The 18,403-nt window shown below is 51.5% G+C and overlaps 1 protein-coding gene across 10 annotated transcripts in view; it reads right to left on the bottom strand.

Annotated features, from left to right (window-relative positions):
* Positions 1-18,403, bottom strand: part of NCOR2 (nuclear receptor corepressor 2) — a 257,067-nt gene that overhangs the window by 131,653 nt on the left and 107,011 nt on the right. For all 10 annotated transcript variants that reach the window (XM_074844705.1, XM_074844700.1, XM_074844704.1 and 7 more), the window contains exon 5: positions 622-801. In XM_074844705.1, coding sequence (XP_074700806.1) covers positions 622-801 — 180 coding nt within the window. The remainder of the gene's footprint in view (positions 1-621; positions 802-18,403) is intronic.

The raw sequence follows: 18,403 nt of genomic DNA on the forward strand, positions 1-18,403 counted from the left end.
CCCAAGGTTTTGTCATATTAATCTCTTAATGGGTTTATGGTAATTGTATACATCGCAACATCGAGCGGGCGATCCTTCTGCTGGGGAGTGCTCTTGTGCAGGGGGTAAAGCATTAACCAAGATCAGATTCAAACCCCTGGCTCAAGCACAGCCCTGACTGGAGCTGGACCAGACACTGCTCAGGGCTGCAGAGCTGCACAGCCCCGGAGAAGGCGACTGGATGCCCAGGGAAGGCCATCGGGACATCGCAGCAATGTTTTAAACAGCCCAGTACTAGTCAACAACTTGGGCAAGCCAGGCTGCGTTTCCAGCTCTGCCACTGACTCCTTGCATGACTATGGGCAAGTACCAAGGACAGATTTTTCTCCCTTTAAGGTACTCTGACGTGCAAAAGAGCCCACAAACTGCATTTCCAAAGCTCCCTCATCTTGCAACTACAACCACCAGACTGCTGGTACAGCAGCAACGGCCCCATCTCATGACAGGGAACACAGACACAGACCACCCTGGTGGCACTGGCACTGCCACTTCCCCTCCGTGGACGTGCGTGGGCAACGACAGGGTGTAAGGCAGCACACAGAAGTGAGGACGCGTGCTCCCCTCCGGACCACAGCCTCTTACCTGCTTCTTCTTCAGCTTGGAGATCTGCTGCTCCACCATGGTGATCTCGCGGTCCACGCGGTCCATGTTCTGAATGAGCTCCTCCTTCGACAGCCGGGCCGGCAGCAGGTCCAGCTCGGCGTCAGGGTGAGCAGGGCTCACGGGCGACACGGGCTCCAGTTTGCCAGGCAGGCCACGATCCTGGGGAGCATAAAACAACCAGGTCAGCTCTTTCCCAGGAGACTTTGGATCCTTCTCTCATCCTCCCACGCCAGCCGCCACAGCTCCCTGGCCCATTCCCAGCCCTCTGAGACACACACACCCCTCAAAAAAACCCTGCTAGACTAAGCAGTACCAGCTGCCAGATCACATCACCACAGTGCTCCGCAACCTCCAGCATCCCCAGAGAGCACCAGGTTAGTCTCCCAGGGACACGACTGCAGCTCTTCCTCCGGCCAAAGCCTCGGAGGCTCCCACCACCTTCAGTGCTACCCGCATTCCTACAGGATCAATAAACCCATCCATATTCAGGAGCTCCCAGCAGCACTATCCCTTCACATCTCAGCAGCCAGATCAAGGCTACATCTTCTCTCCAAAGATGAGGTAGCCACAGACATGTCCTACGGCCACAACCGTGCTGGAGGAAAGAGCGGCATTAACCACACTTGAATGACAAGGGCCTACGAGGGCAGCCTCCAGGAGGAAAGAGGACTCCCATTTCCTTCATGAAGGTCCCCCTCCATTTCTTGTTAAATTCTAGGGGAGCTCCAAGATGTTAAATATATCCATCCAGAAATGGAGAAAAAGGGGATAGGTGAGGTCAGCCGAGATAAAAATAGACTGAACTGATTAAAATCAGCTTTTTGCAAATTCCAGGGAAATAGGCTCAGCAAAACAAGACCCTTCAAGTTAGAGACCAGACGGACCAGCATAACCCCCGTGGCCATCACAGGGAGCAGCTCTAGTCACCACAAACTGGGTTAGAGGGAAAACACATCGAGACACTCAGCTTCACCTCCAGCAATTGCAACTTTTCTGAGCCCAGCAAGCTGGTATCCCAGGAGCATCCCAGAGCCACCACCCTTCACCTCTCCAGCTCCAAAAGAAGGAGCTCATCTCCCACAAACACAAGTTGCATGCCTGGATGAGTTTGCCCACCACTGATGAATGCACCTGGGATGAAGCAGCTGTTTAATAGCCACCAGCCACACGGACGGGGATCACAGCACACAAACAGCCTCCCTGACCTGGGACACTCCTCTCTGGCAGCTACCCAACACCTTAATTAAAAGTTTATCTATTCATTTGCTTAGCTAGTGGATGGATTTCTTTTCCTGGAGGGGGCAGGAAGAGGAGCTGCAGAGTGGTTTGTAACCATAAACCGCTGCCAGGATGGGCAGCCAGCACTCTGCAGCTGCTGGGGAGGGCAGGGGAAGGGGGAGGTGAACAAGTGAAGAAGTTCACACAACTTTGCTACCATCATTACAGCAGCCCTGCACCCACGGACAAAGCCAACATTGTTCTGCACCAACTGGTGCTGAGTGTCCTCCCCTCCGCGCTGACTCATGGCCACCAGTGAGCTGCCAGGGTCACCCACTGACCCTCTTCCCAGGCCGGTCCTTCTGCAGGGGCAAGGGTGACACCACAGTGCTTGGTGGCACCAGGACAGTATGGACCCCTCTGTGCTCCTCCACCTACCAAGGCACACGGACGATGGCCCTGGCTGTTCACCAGCCGTGCTGCAGCTCATGACAAACACGGCGAGTGTGTAGATGCCACCTTGGCACTGCTCAGCATCTCAACAGTATCAGCTTATGGGGAAGCAGGACCACAGAGGGCGGCCTCTACCCTGCTGCTGGTGGGATGAAGCACAGCGAGGTTCCTCCTGGGGAGGCTGTGCCCACAGCCCAGCACACCTACAGGGGATCTGGCTGCAAAAGCAGTCCCTGCCTGGCGGGGCTGTGCTGAGGTGAGTTCTGCCCTGTTTTCCTCCGTAAGATATGGACAACCTCATAGACAGCAAAGCTGGAACAAAGGGATGCACAACAGGATGTTGCCCAGCAATGTGGCCATGTCCCAGGACACCAGCATCCTTCACTGGCACCTTCCTCCTCCTCTCCCCTGCCAAACCCTGTTCTAGCTGAAGGAGACGTCAGCCCGGGAGGAACCACTGCTGGGTGCAGTCTGGAGACACCAACACCCTTCCCACTGCTGCCATCAAGGGACAGAAAGCAAAGGAGCAACCTGAAACTCCTTCCTCACCATCCTTCATGGGGGTCATCCAGCCCTAAGAGCACAAAGGCACCGGAAAGCTAAGCTGGTTGTTTCCAGCATCCATTCAGTAGAGAAACTAGAAGAACATCAAAGGTTTCTGGAAAATCCCAAAGAGCAGATCCTGTCTTGTTTTACTTCCCCAGCATTAGACACCAAAAATGATCAGTCTGCTGCAGTGGGAAGGCTTTGTGTTCTCCACAACCAGGGGGTTTTGGGGGCTTTTTTGTGGGTTTGTCGTTTTTTTTTTTTCCAAGCCAAGAGGAACAGGACAACCACAAGAAGCAAAAGATAAATTAGGTGTTCATAAAATCTCATTCAGATTAAGGCACGGGAAGGCGAAGTGGCAGTGGCTTGTAGGTGGGTAGGTTTTTCTAAAGGAAAGCAAGCTACCTGCCAAAAATGCAGGAGAGAAAGACTTCTCTCTGTGCACGTGAAACAAAAGATACTATCTCATGTCTGCCAATATGCAAAGACAGGGCATCTTTAAACTCCTACACGGCACAAAACACTTTGGAAATGGTTTCTGATACATTTTTATCTTTTTACCTTGCAGAATCTAAAGCAAAATAGCAGCAAAGCTGAGTAAGGGGAACAGCTGCAAGTCACAGCACAAAAACCAACATCATCTGGTATTAGGAGATGATTATAGCAGTAGAGAGGCAATGTCCCCGGACCTCAAATAACTGGTCGCTGTTATTTCACAAGCTCCTCTCTAAATAAAGGAAATGACAAGCAGCAAGAGGAAGAAAAAAACAAAACTGAAGACAAAAAAAATATCTTGCCCATGCAATGGTGACATCCAAAATGCAGAGCTCCCAGATTTACACAAGACACGAAGAAGCCCTTCTTGCAAATCACAAAAATGGGTTGAAAAGGGGTTTGCAAACACTAGAGTCCACCCGGAGCCTGGGGCGGACTCTAATGGATAGAGATATTTTAACTAGTGCTCTGTTTCCTAGCACTCCCAAGAAGCTGCTCAAAATATATTCTCCTGCTTCAGACAGTTATCATACCCAGGCTCTGAACAAGTGCAATGTGAAACGTGAAATTCTTCTTATTAACGTGAAGTCACAGACTTCGAAACCAGCATGAGCCGGGAGAGCTGGAATAAATCTGCTGGAGGGAAGAAAACAATTACTGCATTACTCAAGTTGATATTTTCTCAGTAATTATACTGTTTCCATGTGATTTGTTTTTATACACGGTTAACAGCTACTGTAGTTCCTGTTTATCCCTAGCCTTATTATTATGTGATTTATATGATAACAAGGGTGGGCGAGCGGGGGGCAGAGGCTGCATAAACCTTCCTGCAACAGGAGGAGATGCTGGCACTGAAGAAAACAATTATCACTGAGGAGTCTATCAAAGAGTAAGGCCAGGCTTCGGGGGTGGGTTTCTTCAACACGCTTTTATTCCTAACACGGATAATATTAACGGAGCAAGCCTGCTACGTGCTACCAGACAGTGGCTTTAAAAACGTGGGAGAACGTGGGGAAAGGAAAAGGACAAGCCAATTGCCTGTCAATGCCCTGAAGAGCAAGTAAGCCTCTGAGTAAATTCAAAGTCCCTGCCTTCAGACACACCAGCAACCGGGGCCACAAGAGAAAAGACAGTGGAAACCCCAACCCTGGTCCCAGGACATGCTGAAACCTGCAACAGAGCATCGCCTCCTCCTTATTTTGCGTTACCGACTCACCTCACAATGCTCCCAGGGAGCTCGTGGGAGCTGGTGAGATGGCGAAGGGCGTCTGTGCCACGTGTCAGCACAGCACCTACGGCTGGATGCAGCCCAGCCTCCGTGAAGGGTAATTTTTGTCGGCTGCTTCCCACCCTCAGGAGACAGCAGAGCAGCAGCACTGCTCCATCTGCGCCTAACTCTCACTGCAAAATGTATTTTGACCTTTCTAATCCTTTGACCGCACTGGCTGCCTCTTCAAAACTACACTCGTGGAGCTTCAAGGCCTCCCCACCCCAGTCAGTGCTGCACAGCACTGGTACGCACCAAGCGAACAGAACCCCTTGCTTGGGACGGCCCTTGGGATCTCTAGCACGGCACCACGGTGTTTGCCCTACATATCATCTTCGGTAAATCCTGGTCTCTCTCTGCCTTTTTAAACCAGATCATTAATGATGTTCCCCCAAGCCCAGGACAGAGATTCGGGGATGCCCACGTCACCTCTCCCACAGTCTGTTCACTTTCTAATTATCAGCCGGCAGCAGCGTTTTCTGCTGAAGCACCAGGAGGGATTAAGAGGTGTTATCTCCAATTCCTGCCCACTCGCACATCTCGCATCCTCACAGGCTGGTGAAGATTGCCAAAGCAGGCAGGATGGGCCAAGGGCTGCTCAGACTGTGCTCAGATTAATCCCACCCCCCACCCCCCCCCCAAAAAAACCATGAACAAAGGGTGGGCTTGTGGTCAGTGTGGCCAGCCTGCGAGGATGCCTCCATCACCTGATCCTCTCACAGTACCACAGCCCGTGGAAATTGTTGAACTCCACCAACTAACACCCTCCCCCCAAACCCTGTCCGTGTGAGGCTGGGCTACACGGCAGAGATGCCCCCTTGCCCTCCCCGTCCAGGCACCTGCAGCTGGGCAGCACCACACGCCCCAGCAGACGCAGAGCCCCGTGGCCTTCCCACGCACCCTGGGACAAAAACCCAGCAGGAGAGCCAACACCCCACACCTCCATCCATCAGGGTTTAAGGTAAAAACATGCATATAAAACTCTTAAATGGGCCAAATCGAGACCAAAGGAATTTTTTTTTAATTGGAAAAGTGTCCAACATATTCTGGCGTATCAGCAGGCGCAAGATGACAGCACTGACGGGGAGGAAAAGTCAAAGGGGATGAAAACTAACGTCTCGTTTCCCTAGGGAGATGCACAAGTACAAGTCAGAGAGCGTGAGCAGTGAAAAGTACATCAAGTTATTGCAGTTCTTTTGTTCGTGACCATCTGCTGTGCTAATGGCTCTTTCAGCATCCCAACCCTTCAAACGGGGTTTTAATTCTTAAATAGTGCTGGGCTCTCAGCTGGGCTGCGTCCCCGCAGCCGCTCGAGGGGCTGCCGAGCGGGATGGAGATGTGCGTGTTGGTGTACGTGGCGTGACTGCAGGGAGCACCTATGGGTGCAGTTCACCAGCCACGAGCACACGGGTATTCCCGTGCAAGGCTAACCAGGGCGCCCAAGAGATGCCTCGTGTGGGACCGAGGCATCACCCACCTCCTTCCTCCAGCCCCATGCTCCATGGCATGTGCAGGCAGCAGGGACGAGCAAAACGGGGATCGCTTTCACGGGATGCAGCCCAGGATGTGCTCCCATGGGAATCCATGAAGCTAGAGACTAAGGAGCTGTCTGAAGATAAAGCTGATTTTATTTAATATTTTTCTAAATAAATCTGTGACTTTATGAGAAGGCCTACAAAATTCCTTTCCCCTGTAATCCAGCTGAATTCCACACAGCCAGGGCAGAAAACATCCCAACAATTTCTAAGCTTGCACGAAAGTAGGTCAAAAAACTTCCCGAATGTTTCAACAGCTTGAAGCAATTTAATTGCAAAACCAGTACCAAATGCTGACCCTCCCTCCCCACCCCCACCAGCAGATTTACGAGGGTGGTAAAACCTCGCCAGCGAGTGTTACAGTTAAACGCACTAACCAAAGCCTAGTATCTGGTCTTGCAAATCTTGCCTGTGCTCGAAAAAGCCGTTCCACAGTGTTATAGTGAACAGATGCTGCCTCTGGACCTCAGGATCGCAGGATATTACAGAAGCAGCAGCAAACACGTCTTATGGACTCAAAGGTAGCCTAGAATAACGGGTCAAATCCGGGAAAACCTTACTCAGGCAAACTCCCACCGAAGCCCAAGGCATTACGCCAACAAATGGATATTGTGCCTTTCATTACCTTCTTGCGTTTCCCCATTAGTGGATAATAATTGCACTGAACAAGTACGTTCCCTACTGACTTTGCAGGAGTGATGAATTCTCACCTACCCATCTACTCATTACGAAGAGGAGCTAATCACTCCCTCTCATTAAGAACTGCCCAGCATTGCCTATTCTGCATTGCTGGGTTTTCAGCTGACCCTAAGTTTGTTATAACATTAACTGTCTGGACTGAAATTTTCCATGATGAATATTTGCTTCAGAAAAACAACTCTGCTGCTTCCAAGAACAAGTTTACAGGAAAATATGCCTTTCTGCAACGTTCAGAAAGATTCTGGGAACCTTTTCTTTGAGCATCTTTGGCGCAGTTGATACATCTGGCAAGACTGCGCTCTGCCAGTGATTCGCCTTTTGTTAACTCTGAAAAAGTGTCCAAGTCAACAAAAAAAAAAATCTCATTTTGGTTTTTGCCTAGGGGAATGACTTTGAACTGAGGGAGTGGAGTGGGGTCCTGGGGAGCTCCAGGTCCGGTATCGCACTCTGCCCGTACTCCTGCAAAGGAAAGGGCTGAGCTGGAAGGACCTTACTGGCATGTGTTGAGCGCTCTGGGCCAACAGCAACAAGTGCCCTAAAAGAGCTGTGAATAACTGCAGGAGTGGTGGTCTGGACAGCAGGTAGAGCCTGAGACCACCCACCAAATGATAAGGATGAAGTAAAGCAGCCAGTGACTTGCTCGGGGTGAGATGGAGTTTGTCCTGGACACTGAACGGACAACGTTCTGATGCTTTCAGCAAATAAGGGGGAGGACAAATAAACTGGATTACAAGGGAAGGGAATTTCACAGGCCTTCTCATAAAGTCACAGATTCATTTTTTTCAAAAAATAAAGAAAAAAACCCAGCTTTGTCTTCAGCAAATAAGGTTGCTAGGGTAGCCTGCAGAGTAGCAAGCTCTTCCAATCCTCCATTTGCACCTTTAAAGTTCTTTTAACAATTCGGGCACCCAGCAGCCACCCAGAGCATCATTTCACCTGTGCTGACGTTGCCACAAATGACGCGCTGCCGAGAACATCACTGTCCCCGTAACACGCCACCTCAGCCCTGGATCCTCAGCTCCCCTTCGCAAACTCAAACCCATTTGTTTGAACAAGCAGTGCCCGCCAGGCACGACCTGCCTGCAGCCTCCTCCCGCACCACGGCAGGGACCTGGCTCACCCTACGGCCAGAACCAGGAGGAAAACATTGGTATCTCAGTTTAGGGAACAAAACCACTTCTTTGGGGAACGGCGCTGGCTTATGGTGATGGAAAATGACCATGAAATTACAGATCTAGGGAGGTAAAGATCTGCATGAAAAAGGCACCAGGCACATAACCCATTGGCTTAAGAGCACGTCAAAAACCTGCACCAGGATATTCAAAACTACGACCCAAGTGGACAAGACATCCCTTGGGTTTATAGAGCCCAAAAGGAAGGAGCCACCCTGAGCTCACCGAAACGCTCAGGAGGCACGCGAACGAGGGAGGCGAGCGCTTGTTTGATGTCTCTTAAAAAGGAGCGAACTGTGAAAAACGCCTCCGATTACACGAAGCGCAAAGGCAGAGAGGCAAATTTTTAATTGCCTGATTTGGCGCTCGGCCAGGGCAGCAGGGTTAGCACCTCCCGGCTTCACAGAACCAGATTTTAAAGGTAATGGGGGAACTCATTGCAGAGCCAGCTGCTGCTCCTCCCAGCAAAGCAGCTGGTCACTGGGGGTCAAACCACCCTCGCCTTCCCTGGAACTGGCCAACTTCAGGCAGCTTTCACAGGAACCTCTGAATAATTGCCACCGACTTCCATGGAATCATGGGATGTGGTGATGTGGCCTCATGTGACCGTCACCCTCTCCTGTTCTTGCATTTCTCCCTGTGCCTGCTGCTCAGAGAGTTTCTCTAGGGAGATCTCCAGGGAGGCAAGAGGGGGCCCCTGCCTGGTGCAGGCAGGCAGTGCACAACTCCCAGATCTCTTCCAGCAGTCCAGGAAGCACCCAACGAACCCCAGGGGAATGTAACACCTACTCCGTGCCTTTGGAAGTTTTAGTCTCCAACCATTTTATTTATTTTTTGCAACACCACTCCTCCTCTTTCAACTGCCACATGCAGTAAAGCAAGGTCCCAGTCTTTCCAGCTCAACAACCACACAGGGATGAAGCATTAAGGTCCACATTAATCCCAGCAGGTGTATTCTCTCTGATTTGAGGATGCTGGAATAATCCCTGTCAAACCCCAGCTGTCCTCAAGAAGGTAGAAACCCTCAAGCCCTAGACACCACGCTAAAAGCATGACAGAGTTTGCCTTTTGTAAAAGAGGCCTCTGCAGAAAAAAAACCCTACTTTTATACCAGTACAATACTCAAGTGACCAGCCCAAATGCCATCGCACAAGCATGACAGTGCCTGCATCAGCACACATTAGTCCTGCAGAAGCGGGAGGCAGGCAACTGCATCCAATCACATTTGTCCTCCACTAAGCATCGCATTAAAAAAAAAATAATTTCAACCCAACTGGCATAGCTACACCAGCCAAAAAGCAGGCGGGCAACAAGTCAGCATGATTAAAGATACTGCAGCGTCCTGTGTCGCAAACACGGCACCAGATCCTGAGCCGGGCTCAGCACCACCCACACCTGCTGCTGTCCACGGGCGCTGGGACACGTAAGTCCCTGCTCGGGATGGCCGGGAAGAGCTCCACAGGTTGGATGTGCCCAGCAAACCTCCTTCCTCTGCTTGCAGGAGCCTTGGCGGGGTGATTGAAAGGGTGCTCCCAGGCTGGTGCCTGCTTGGGGAGGGCAGCAGGAGCCCCCTGCCCAGCCGAGACCCCCCGAGCCGGGGAGCGGGTCCTACCCTGCACCCCAGGAAGCTCCAGCTCATTCACTGGGTGACACCAGGTGCATCCTCTAGCACATGGACAAACATGGGGGAGGGAAAATCCATCACAGCAGCTTCTAAAAAACCTCACTTATTTGAAAATAAAAAATTGAGGGGAAATGAAAAGACAAAAGCCCTTCTCAGCCTGGTGTTATCAAGCAGAGGAAATGAGACTTCTAAAGCTCCCATTCAGAGAGGAGTGGGGGGGAGAGAAATCCCACTCCAGACACACTTGAGCGAACAGCTTTTGAAATGGAAATGTCGCTCTTCAGAAACATTTAAATTTCCTCCTATTGCCAGGGAGGAGGAAGGAGGCAGGGGAGCGAGCAGGGACTCCTCAGCCATGCAAATCTAAACAGGGTCCATTCCGGGCAGCGCCCGGGCGGCCCTGTCGGGAGGGGATTTGTCAGGGAGTTAATCAGGACCAGCACACGGTATCGGCAAGTCAGCTTGAAGGGGCATCAGATTTAGAGGGGAGGGAAGGGAATGAATGAGGACAGCTCTATTTAACCACCGCCACAAGTAAAATATACCTAAATGCTGCTCACACTCCCTCCCCTCCGTTCTGCCTGCACAGCCGTCACCCGAATTATTTTTCCCTGAATCCTGGAGGTTGAGCTGCCTACTGAGAAGGAGCTTGACTGATGGAGAAAGGAAACACAAGCAAGACCTAAGATGGTTTGAGTGGTGGCTGAGGTGTGTTGTGGGACCAACCCAAACCTCCTTTTACATGCAAGAGCCACTGCACCAAGCCAGGATCACCAGCAGCTCCCCTGGGGACTCCCAGCACATCAGGCACAGGCTGATGGGCCCCAGCACCAAACTTATGCTCACTCCCAGCAGCTCCTTTTCCATGTCAGCTCGAAAAACAGAAGTTACTGCTCCTACAGGAATACACCAAGCTCCCCTCATCAGCTGCCTGCCACCATTTCATTGTTCTAATGTCTTTAGTGTCACTTAATCAAAGAATTGTCTAGGTTGGAAAAGACCTTGAAAATCATCCAGTTCAACCATCAACCCAACATTAACAGTTCCCAACTCCACCAGATCCCTCAGCGCTAAGTCGACCCGACTCTTAAACACCTCCAGGGCTGGGGACTCCACCACCTCCCTGGGCAGCCCATTCCAACACCCAACAACCCCTTCTGGAAAGAAATGCTTCCTAATAGCCAGTCTAACCCTGCCCTGGTGCAGCTTGAGGCCATTCCCTCTTGGCCTTCCGCTGGTTCCTTGGCTCAAGAGACTCATCCCCCCTCTCTGCACCCTCCTTTCAGGGAGTTGTAGAGGGCCATGAGGTCTCCCCTCAGCCTCCTCTTCTCCAGACTAAACCCCCCCAGTTCCCTCAACCGCTCCCCATCAGACCTGTGCTCCAGACCCTTCACCAGCTTCGTTGCCCTTCTTTGGATACATTCGTTCTAGCTGTGCTCTCAGGTATATAAAACAGGACATCAAATACCTCTCATCTGTAAAAAACAGAAATTCTAAGACTGCAAGAAAACCGGACTTAATGGCAACACTCCAAAAACTTCCCCTGCCTCCCAAAATCTAGTAAGATCCCAAAAGTTCAGTTTTTATTAGTAAAGTCTCTTTACTTCTATCAGAACATCTCTGTACAGATACTCACATGTCTTGTGAGACTCAAACATGCACATGAGAGCTGAAGGGAGAGGCCTGCAGGCAGACTGGGGTCACTGGTGCATCTGACCTCTGAACTTCACTGGCTGAGATGAAAAAGCCAAGCAACTTTTTCATCAGGAATCCAAGCCGATCCAACTTCCATTTCGAGGTGGCTGCACTGGAAAACTTGTTTAAGCGTGAAACAAAGCTCACAGCTGCTTTGATGCTTTTGAAAAATTTTTAACCCACATGAAGAACAGGCTTGGGGGGAAAAAAGTCTTTCCCTTGAAACAGTTTGTCTTGGCTGTTAATGTAGCTTTTAGTAGCCTCATCTGTCCTTGACACACCACTGAAGCCTGTTTAACCACCCCTTCATTTTGGCATCTCCCCTTTAAGTGGGTGCTGGCCCTGCACGCTGCAAAGCGCCATCCCCAACACATGCACGGGACACGGCAGGGACAACACCTCTGCCTGCCCCTCCGCTGCCGGACGCATCCACCAGCAGCCCCCCCAGACACACAAAACATAGGCACCAGCCACGGCACCAAGCACCCCACAAGCAGCAGTGCTACGCCAGCACCCCAGGACACAGGCAGGGATACGGGGCACGGCCCTGGCTGCTTGCAGACATCTCTGAGCAGTGCTAGAGGCGGGTGTAGCACCAAGCAAGGCACAACAGCGCGCAGGATACATGCTGACAGGGGAGCACGGGTGGTGCAAAGCAACCGTCAGCTGCACCATCAATCAGAGCCAGCCGCCGGCTGCGTTCAATGGTGTATTGTTCTAATAATTGTGCAGACACGTGGAAGGGGGTGCCTCGACATTTGCTGCTTGTTTGAGTAGCCATTTCCTTCGCTGCTCCGCCTGCTTTTCCGTCAGGAGGCCGCATCCTGAGCGCCGGGGGCGGCAGGCAGCGGGGCAGCAGTGCCGGCCATCCCCACCGCTGTCCCCATGGCTGGCAGGGCAGGAAGGTGGGAGGAAATAACGTCCCCCAGCAGCAGGAAACGCAGGCGGGTGCTTGTCCAGACGTGAGCCATCAGCCCAGCCCTCCGCCTCAACAAGCCCAGAAAAACATGCAAAACAAACCTTTCACAAGAGTTTTGGATTTATTTGGAGATATGTACTTGCCATAATATTTTCTTCCCGCCATTCAACAGGTAGAGATAGTCTCAGGGTGTAGGAACCCTCACGGCATCTCAAGCCTGACACTCCTTGAGCATCGCTCAGCTCTGTGATCTGAACAAGACTGACCAAGGAAAGACCAAATACCGACAAGAGCGCAGAATAAAGCAGCTCCCGAAGGCTCAGGCCAGAAGCACCATTTCTAATTGTGAATGGCTGTGGGAGTCACTCAAACTGCAAACCCCTGCCTAGGCTGTTCCTGCATAAAAGCATGAAGCACCCCTGCCTCTCCAGGCCAGTATGTTACAGAAAAAACACCCCAAACATCTCAGCTCCCATAGCAAGAATAAGCCCACAGTGAATTTGTTATTATCTGTTAGCAGAGCAGCAGCTTCCCACCAAGGCTGGAATTTCCATCTTGGTTTGGCAGGCACGGGGCTGTGAAATGATTACTGTGTTTACTTTTCCTTTGCTAACTATAAAATCCCATTCCACTGCCCTGCCAACAATGACTGAAGCTAATAAAATTCAGGCATTTGGAAGAAAGCAATAATAAACCTCCCTTTTGGGGCCTTTATGATGAAATTTCCCCACTCCAATCAGCGATTATGCTGTATTCATGAACACTACTGATGTCTCCAAGTGCCCCCAGATTGACTCAAATCAATATTTAGCTTTCTTGAGACTGTAAGCCTTTCTCCATGTGGCTGCTGAAGGCAGGATCACTGAACTGCACAGCTAGGAGAAACCTTTGAAAAAACAGCTTACAAGCATATGACGCAGCATATATATATGTGTGTGAAGATATATATATATATTTAAAAAGGTAGGCTTTTTGTGAAAAAAGTATCTACACATGAAACATTCGTGGATGCATGAATTTACAAATCTCTCTCCAAACACATTGAAAACCATTAATATAATGCACACTGTGTATTTAGATACACATACCTGCCTATTCTTCACTAGCTTTTAGTGTCTGAAAGACCATAACATTCCTGTGTTTACATCTGCCACTCTGCCACATTAGCTGCTGGGGGCAATCTGCTCTACATCATACCTGTGATGGCTGGCAGAAGATAAAATAACGCAGACCTGAAAAACAGCCTGAAATAAAAGGCTGCGCTTGGTTTGGTCGCGTAATCACGTGGGACAGCTTGATTTGCACTAGGCAATAGTTCTTTCTTAAGCAGCCACAGGAACGAAGGCATCCAAAGCAGAGATCGCAAGGCAGAAACGATCACTGCTGCTCTCTGAGGAGGAAAGAAATCAGCAGCGTCCCTTGTCAGGGCTGCGATCAGAGCAGGTCGTTCAAATACAAGCCTAAGAAGCATTACTGGGCAGGCAGAGGAGGTGACAAAGTGCCAAGGCAGCGGAGAAACCTGCTGTCAGCGTGCGCTGGAGCAGGGTGCTGCAGGCTCTGCAGCCCCAGGGGGAAACCCTCGGGATGTGGTGGAAGCACCATGCACAGGGCAACCCCACATCTGCTGCCCATTTCCTCCTCCGCTGCTTGGCACGGTCAAAGGACAGTGCTCCACTCTTCCCCTGCATCCCACAGGGAAAGGTACCGGGTGCAGGATCAAAGGGTCTGCCAGTCCTTGGCTGGGAGGAAGGTGAGCAGAAGCTGGGCTGAACACTGGCACATGGAGAAGATGCTCGGTCAGAGCACTAAGATGACCAAAGCGTAACTAGATGTAGGTCAGGACTGCAAGGAGGCGGGTCAGGTCATTTCATCCCGTGCTGCTTCTCCCCCACTAATTTCTGCTTTCAATTCACCAAGCTGGGGGTAGGACAGAACACATCACTCCCGCCCCAAGTCAGCTCTGCCGCTGAATAAAAGCTCATTTCCAAGGGCAGAGGGAGCAGGCTCCACCACGCTTTCGCTCCTTATCCTCCTGGAAAAATGTGCCAAGAATTAGAATTACATTTTTCGAGAGCAGCAGAACAAGCCAAGGGCCTGTCAGCTTGTCCTAAAACAACCCCTCTCTGCTTGCTGAGCACACAGCCAGCGTTCCTAATGCACACCAGTGTCCACTGCCCCTCAGACCCCCCATGCAGCATGAAGCTGCAGAGCATTTTGTGATGGAGCAAGCCAGAAAACCCTCTGAATGTTCTCTGCCTAAAACACAGCCAAAAAGTTTTTATGTTTAAAAAGCAGGTTTGGGTCCAAAAAGAAAGGAGGCTTTCAGCAAGCGATTATAACTAGGCCCTCTGGCACTCGACAGCTCCTCTCTTGTTATGGATGCTAAGGGTGCTGTTAAGAGATGAGGCTCCACGAAGCACGGACGTGAAGTCACGGAGCTTTAGCAAGGGCTGTTGCCATGTTCAATATGTTATTACAGCTCCATCACCACAGGCACCAGGAGCAGCAACTCATCTCTGCCAAATCCATCTCTGAAATCACTCCCCCACTCCATCCCCTGCAGCAGGCAAACGCCATTGATTGCTGTTGCATCTCCTCCACGGCTTTCCACCCAGCGCTGGGAAGGAAGGCTTGAGCCTGAAATACCCTCCTCCTCAAAACAGAGCACGCAAAATTAATCTGATCGGTGTCACAACTCGCTTGGCTTTCGTCGTGTGAGTCAGAACTGTGGATGGGCTGCATTTCATAACCATGGAAAAGTACAGCACCAAAAATGTGCTTGGTGCTGTACATTCATGGAGAAGACACCCGAGCTGCTCCCACCAAACCCCTCACCCTCCCCAGAAGACCCTTGGCAAGGAGGGAGGACAAGTTCATCTGCAAAATGATGCACGTGCTTGGGAATCGGTAACAACCTCCTGCTGCTTTGTCACCTGCATTATCCAGATCACATGGAAGCAGGAAATCACATACCCCATCCCTGAGCATGCCTGGATCCAGTGGGAGCTGGAGCAACGCTCTGTGTCCAGCAGCACCCACACCCCCTCCCAGAAGATGAGGGGAAGAGAACCACCCCAGGTCAGGCTGAGACTGAGAAGGAGAAGAAAACAGCCAGGACGTTGCTCTTGGTACCAGGACTGAATTCTTCCCTGGAAATTTATTCCAGGCGGGGGTTTCTTTTTTTACCACAAACGTGCAAAAGCGGATTGACCACAGGCAAACAGCAGCGGTGGCCAGCACAGCCCGCCTCATGCTGCGCCATCCCCGTGCTTTGGAGCAATGCACAGGAGACAGGTGCCAGTTCCTGCCACACCAACCCTGTTTCCTGAAGTCCCACCCGAGGACTGACAATGCGAAGTAGCAAACCAGCTTTGCTCTCCTGTATTTCCAGGACATAACAGGGCACATAAGAATCCTTGCTATTAACAAAAAAATAGATACACATAACACGTACAAACACGTTAAAGATGGAGAAGAAAAGTCTCCGTGAATCCATGCAGCACACCGTGCTCGCAACACTGGCCTGTTGCAAACAGAAAAAGCTGGCAATATTTTTTCCAATTACAGGGCTGAGCCACACAAAGCCAAGGGACTTACTTTCCCTCAAGCAGATCAGGTGAGATGTCGCACTGCACGAGCCTTGTAATATTGACTGAATGGAACAGAAAAGTCCAATTATGTAAATAATGAAGCAGGCTCCCAAGAAGCAGCCAGCCTTATCACGCTGCCCTTCGCCGCCGCTACGGCTTGAAAGACAATTTAAAAGGTTGTTTTGGATGTCGATCACCACAAATGAGCCGAAGAAGTACAAAACAACAACCTGTGCTTGAGGGACCATCAGTTCACCATCGGTTTTCCAGCCGTGCTGAGACTCAGCTCCGCTCTCGGTGGCTCGGGGGCCACTGCGGGCTGGAGCAGCTGGGGCAGGGGGAGAGCTGGGCTGCAGGCGGCTCAGGGAAGGTCAAGCTCAGTTTTCACATCCTGCCTCTAGAGTGTTTCCGCAGCCCACAAGGGCTTTCCCTGCCATGCCCGAGTCTCTCGGATCATAGTTCAGGCCTTTGGCCATATGAAAAACAGAATAAAATCACTCGTCTTCTCAGTCATGGTGCTCCTTCCCTTTACCACCACCCCACCCCAGGGCCAGCTGGAGGAGCCGAACACCTCCCAAGGACTACGCAACACATAACAGCACCTGATTTTTAAATGAAACCAGCACAACTCCGTGCATGGGACGACGCATCCCAATCCAGACACCACACTCTTGCAGCTGTTTGCTCCCTTGGCTTCCCAGCTCGAGCTGGTGCACGGCCCAGGCTGCTGACAAGCCCTCGCAGCCACCCTGGCAAGGCTGCTGCACAGTGGGCGATGCAACGAACTCCTGGACACAGCACAAGAGCCAGATTGCTTGCACAAGGCAGACACATGCTCCCAAAGGTGTGTGCTCCTGCGCAGGTGAGCAGGGGTCAACACACTCATCCTCCTGTGATTTGGAAATGATCTTTGGAGCTGGGAGGAAAGCAGGGGAAGGAAGAAATCCAGCCAGAAGTGTTTGCACTGTGACAACGTGAACAATGCAAATATTTCAGCTTTGAAATATGTTTGGAATGACAGAGAACGCCAACATCTCCCTCATCTTCCCAGAAATAGCTTTGAATCATTGCTGCCCAAACACAAAGTCCCCCCCCGCTCCCTTCCCCACTCCACCGAATCATTTTTGCAATCGGATTTTTATCAGGCACAAGTCGACAGTGTGAGCAACCACACGGCAGATGGGCGGATGTCGAACACATCACAGGAGGATCCTCCTACAGCTGCTGAACTTGACAACCCCACGGTACTCGTTCCGGATGGGCACCCAGCTGCACCACCACCTCGCCACCACCGGGAAAGCCCAGCCTGCCTCCTGACCAAGGAGGCTGCAAGGAGACTTAATAAGAAATGCTGTTCTCCGTAGGAGAAGGAGGACAAAAGCAGGAAAGACGTAGGTATGTTTGTACCCACTAAAATTGTTTCATTTCATTGCTCAGACCCAAGGTCACAGCCACTTCCATAGAAGTCTGCTCCTCCAAGAAGCAGTTGGGAAGCCATGCAGCATATGCAGGCTTTGCATCGAGCACCCTGCAGTCCTTCGGACAAGAATTATTATTCTTCTTGTGGCAAGTCTGTTTGAGGTGTTTCACCTTTCACAGGGTTGGCCAAGGAACCGGCTCCCTCTCCTGTGGCAGAGGTGCACGGCCAAGGAGGACAGGCCTGTGCTGTCACTGGGTCCCCGCTTGCAGATGTTCATCAAAAGCCCCAGTAACGAGCTCAGAGCTCCTCTTCCCCAAGTGAAAAACAACCTCCAGCAGGGAAGGGAGAGCCCAGCGTGATCCACGCTGTGGCCTCAGAGGCTCCAGGAGGACACGTGCCCAGGGACGGCCGACGCTCAGAGCTTCGTTTCGTTCTCCAGCCCCTCTGTGCTATTGTTCCGCAGCAATAAATCACCGTGAGGCGCTGGAATTCAAGGCTTCTACAAGAGAGAGCCTGGGGTGCAGGAACTGAGATGCCGCCTCGCTTTTGCTTGCTAATTCCCTCGGCGGCTGCCATGCTCAGCGCCTTTCTGAGCGCTCCACTCCTACGCATCCCGTCAGAGCGCCGCGGCTCTCCCAGTTCAAAGCACTGCTGCGTTTCCACCCCCTCCACCCCCTTCCCCCAGCACTGGATTACTCAATTAGAGATTATGCTTTTGCCAGTTACCTCCAAGCCAACTGGGGCCTCTGCCAAGGTCAACACAAGTTCCAGCCAGTTTCATTAATAACTGAGAGACCAACCCACTGGAAACTCTGAGAGGTTAATCCCAGCAACAGATCAATGTTCCCATAACAAAGCCACGGAGCAGAAACGCCACTGGTGATTTACCAACTGGCCAGCCCAGATATCCGTGCCGGGAGCTGCGGCGCTGCCTCTCTGAGCATCCCTCCCCATGCCAGGGCAAACCCTGCTGTGGGAGTCCCCAGCCTCCCGCTCCTCTCCCCCCGCATATTTGGCAAGGGATGGAGCAGCTACCAGGGGACAGCACTGCCAAGGCACCGGCCAGCACGGCGAGGAGGAAGCAGGGCTCCCAAAAGGCCTTTCAGTTGCCCTCGGTGCTCTGCCAGC

This window comes from Strix aluco, chromosome 18 (assembly GCF_031877795.1).
Source record: "Strix aluco isolate bStrAlu1 chromosome 18, bStrAlu1.hap1, whole genome shotgun sequence".
Taxonomy (NCBI): domain Eukaryota; kingdom Metazoa; phylum Chordata; class Aves; order Strigiformes; family Strigidae; genus Strix; species Strix aluco.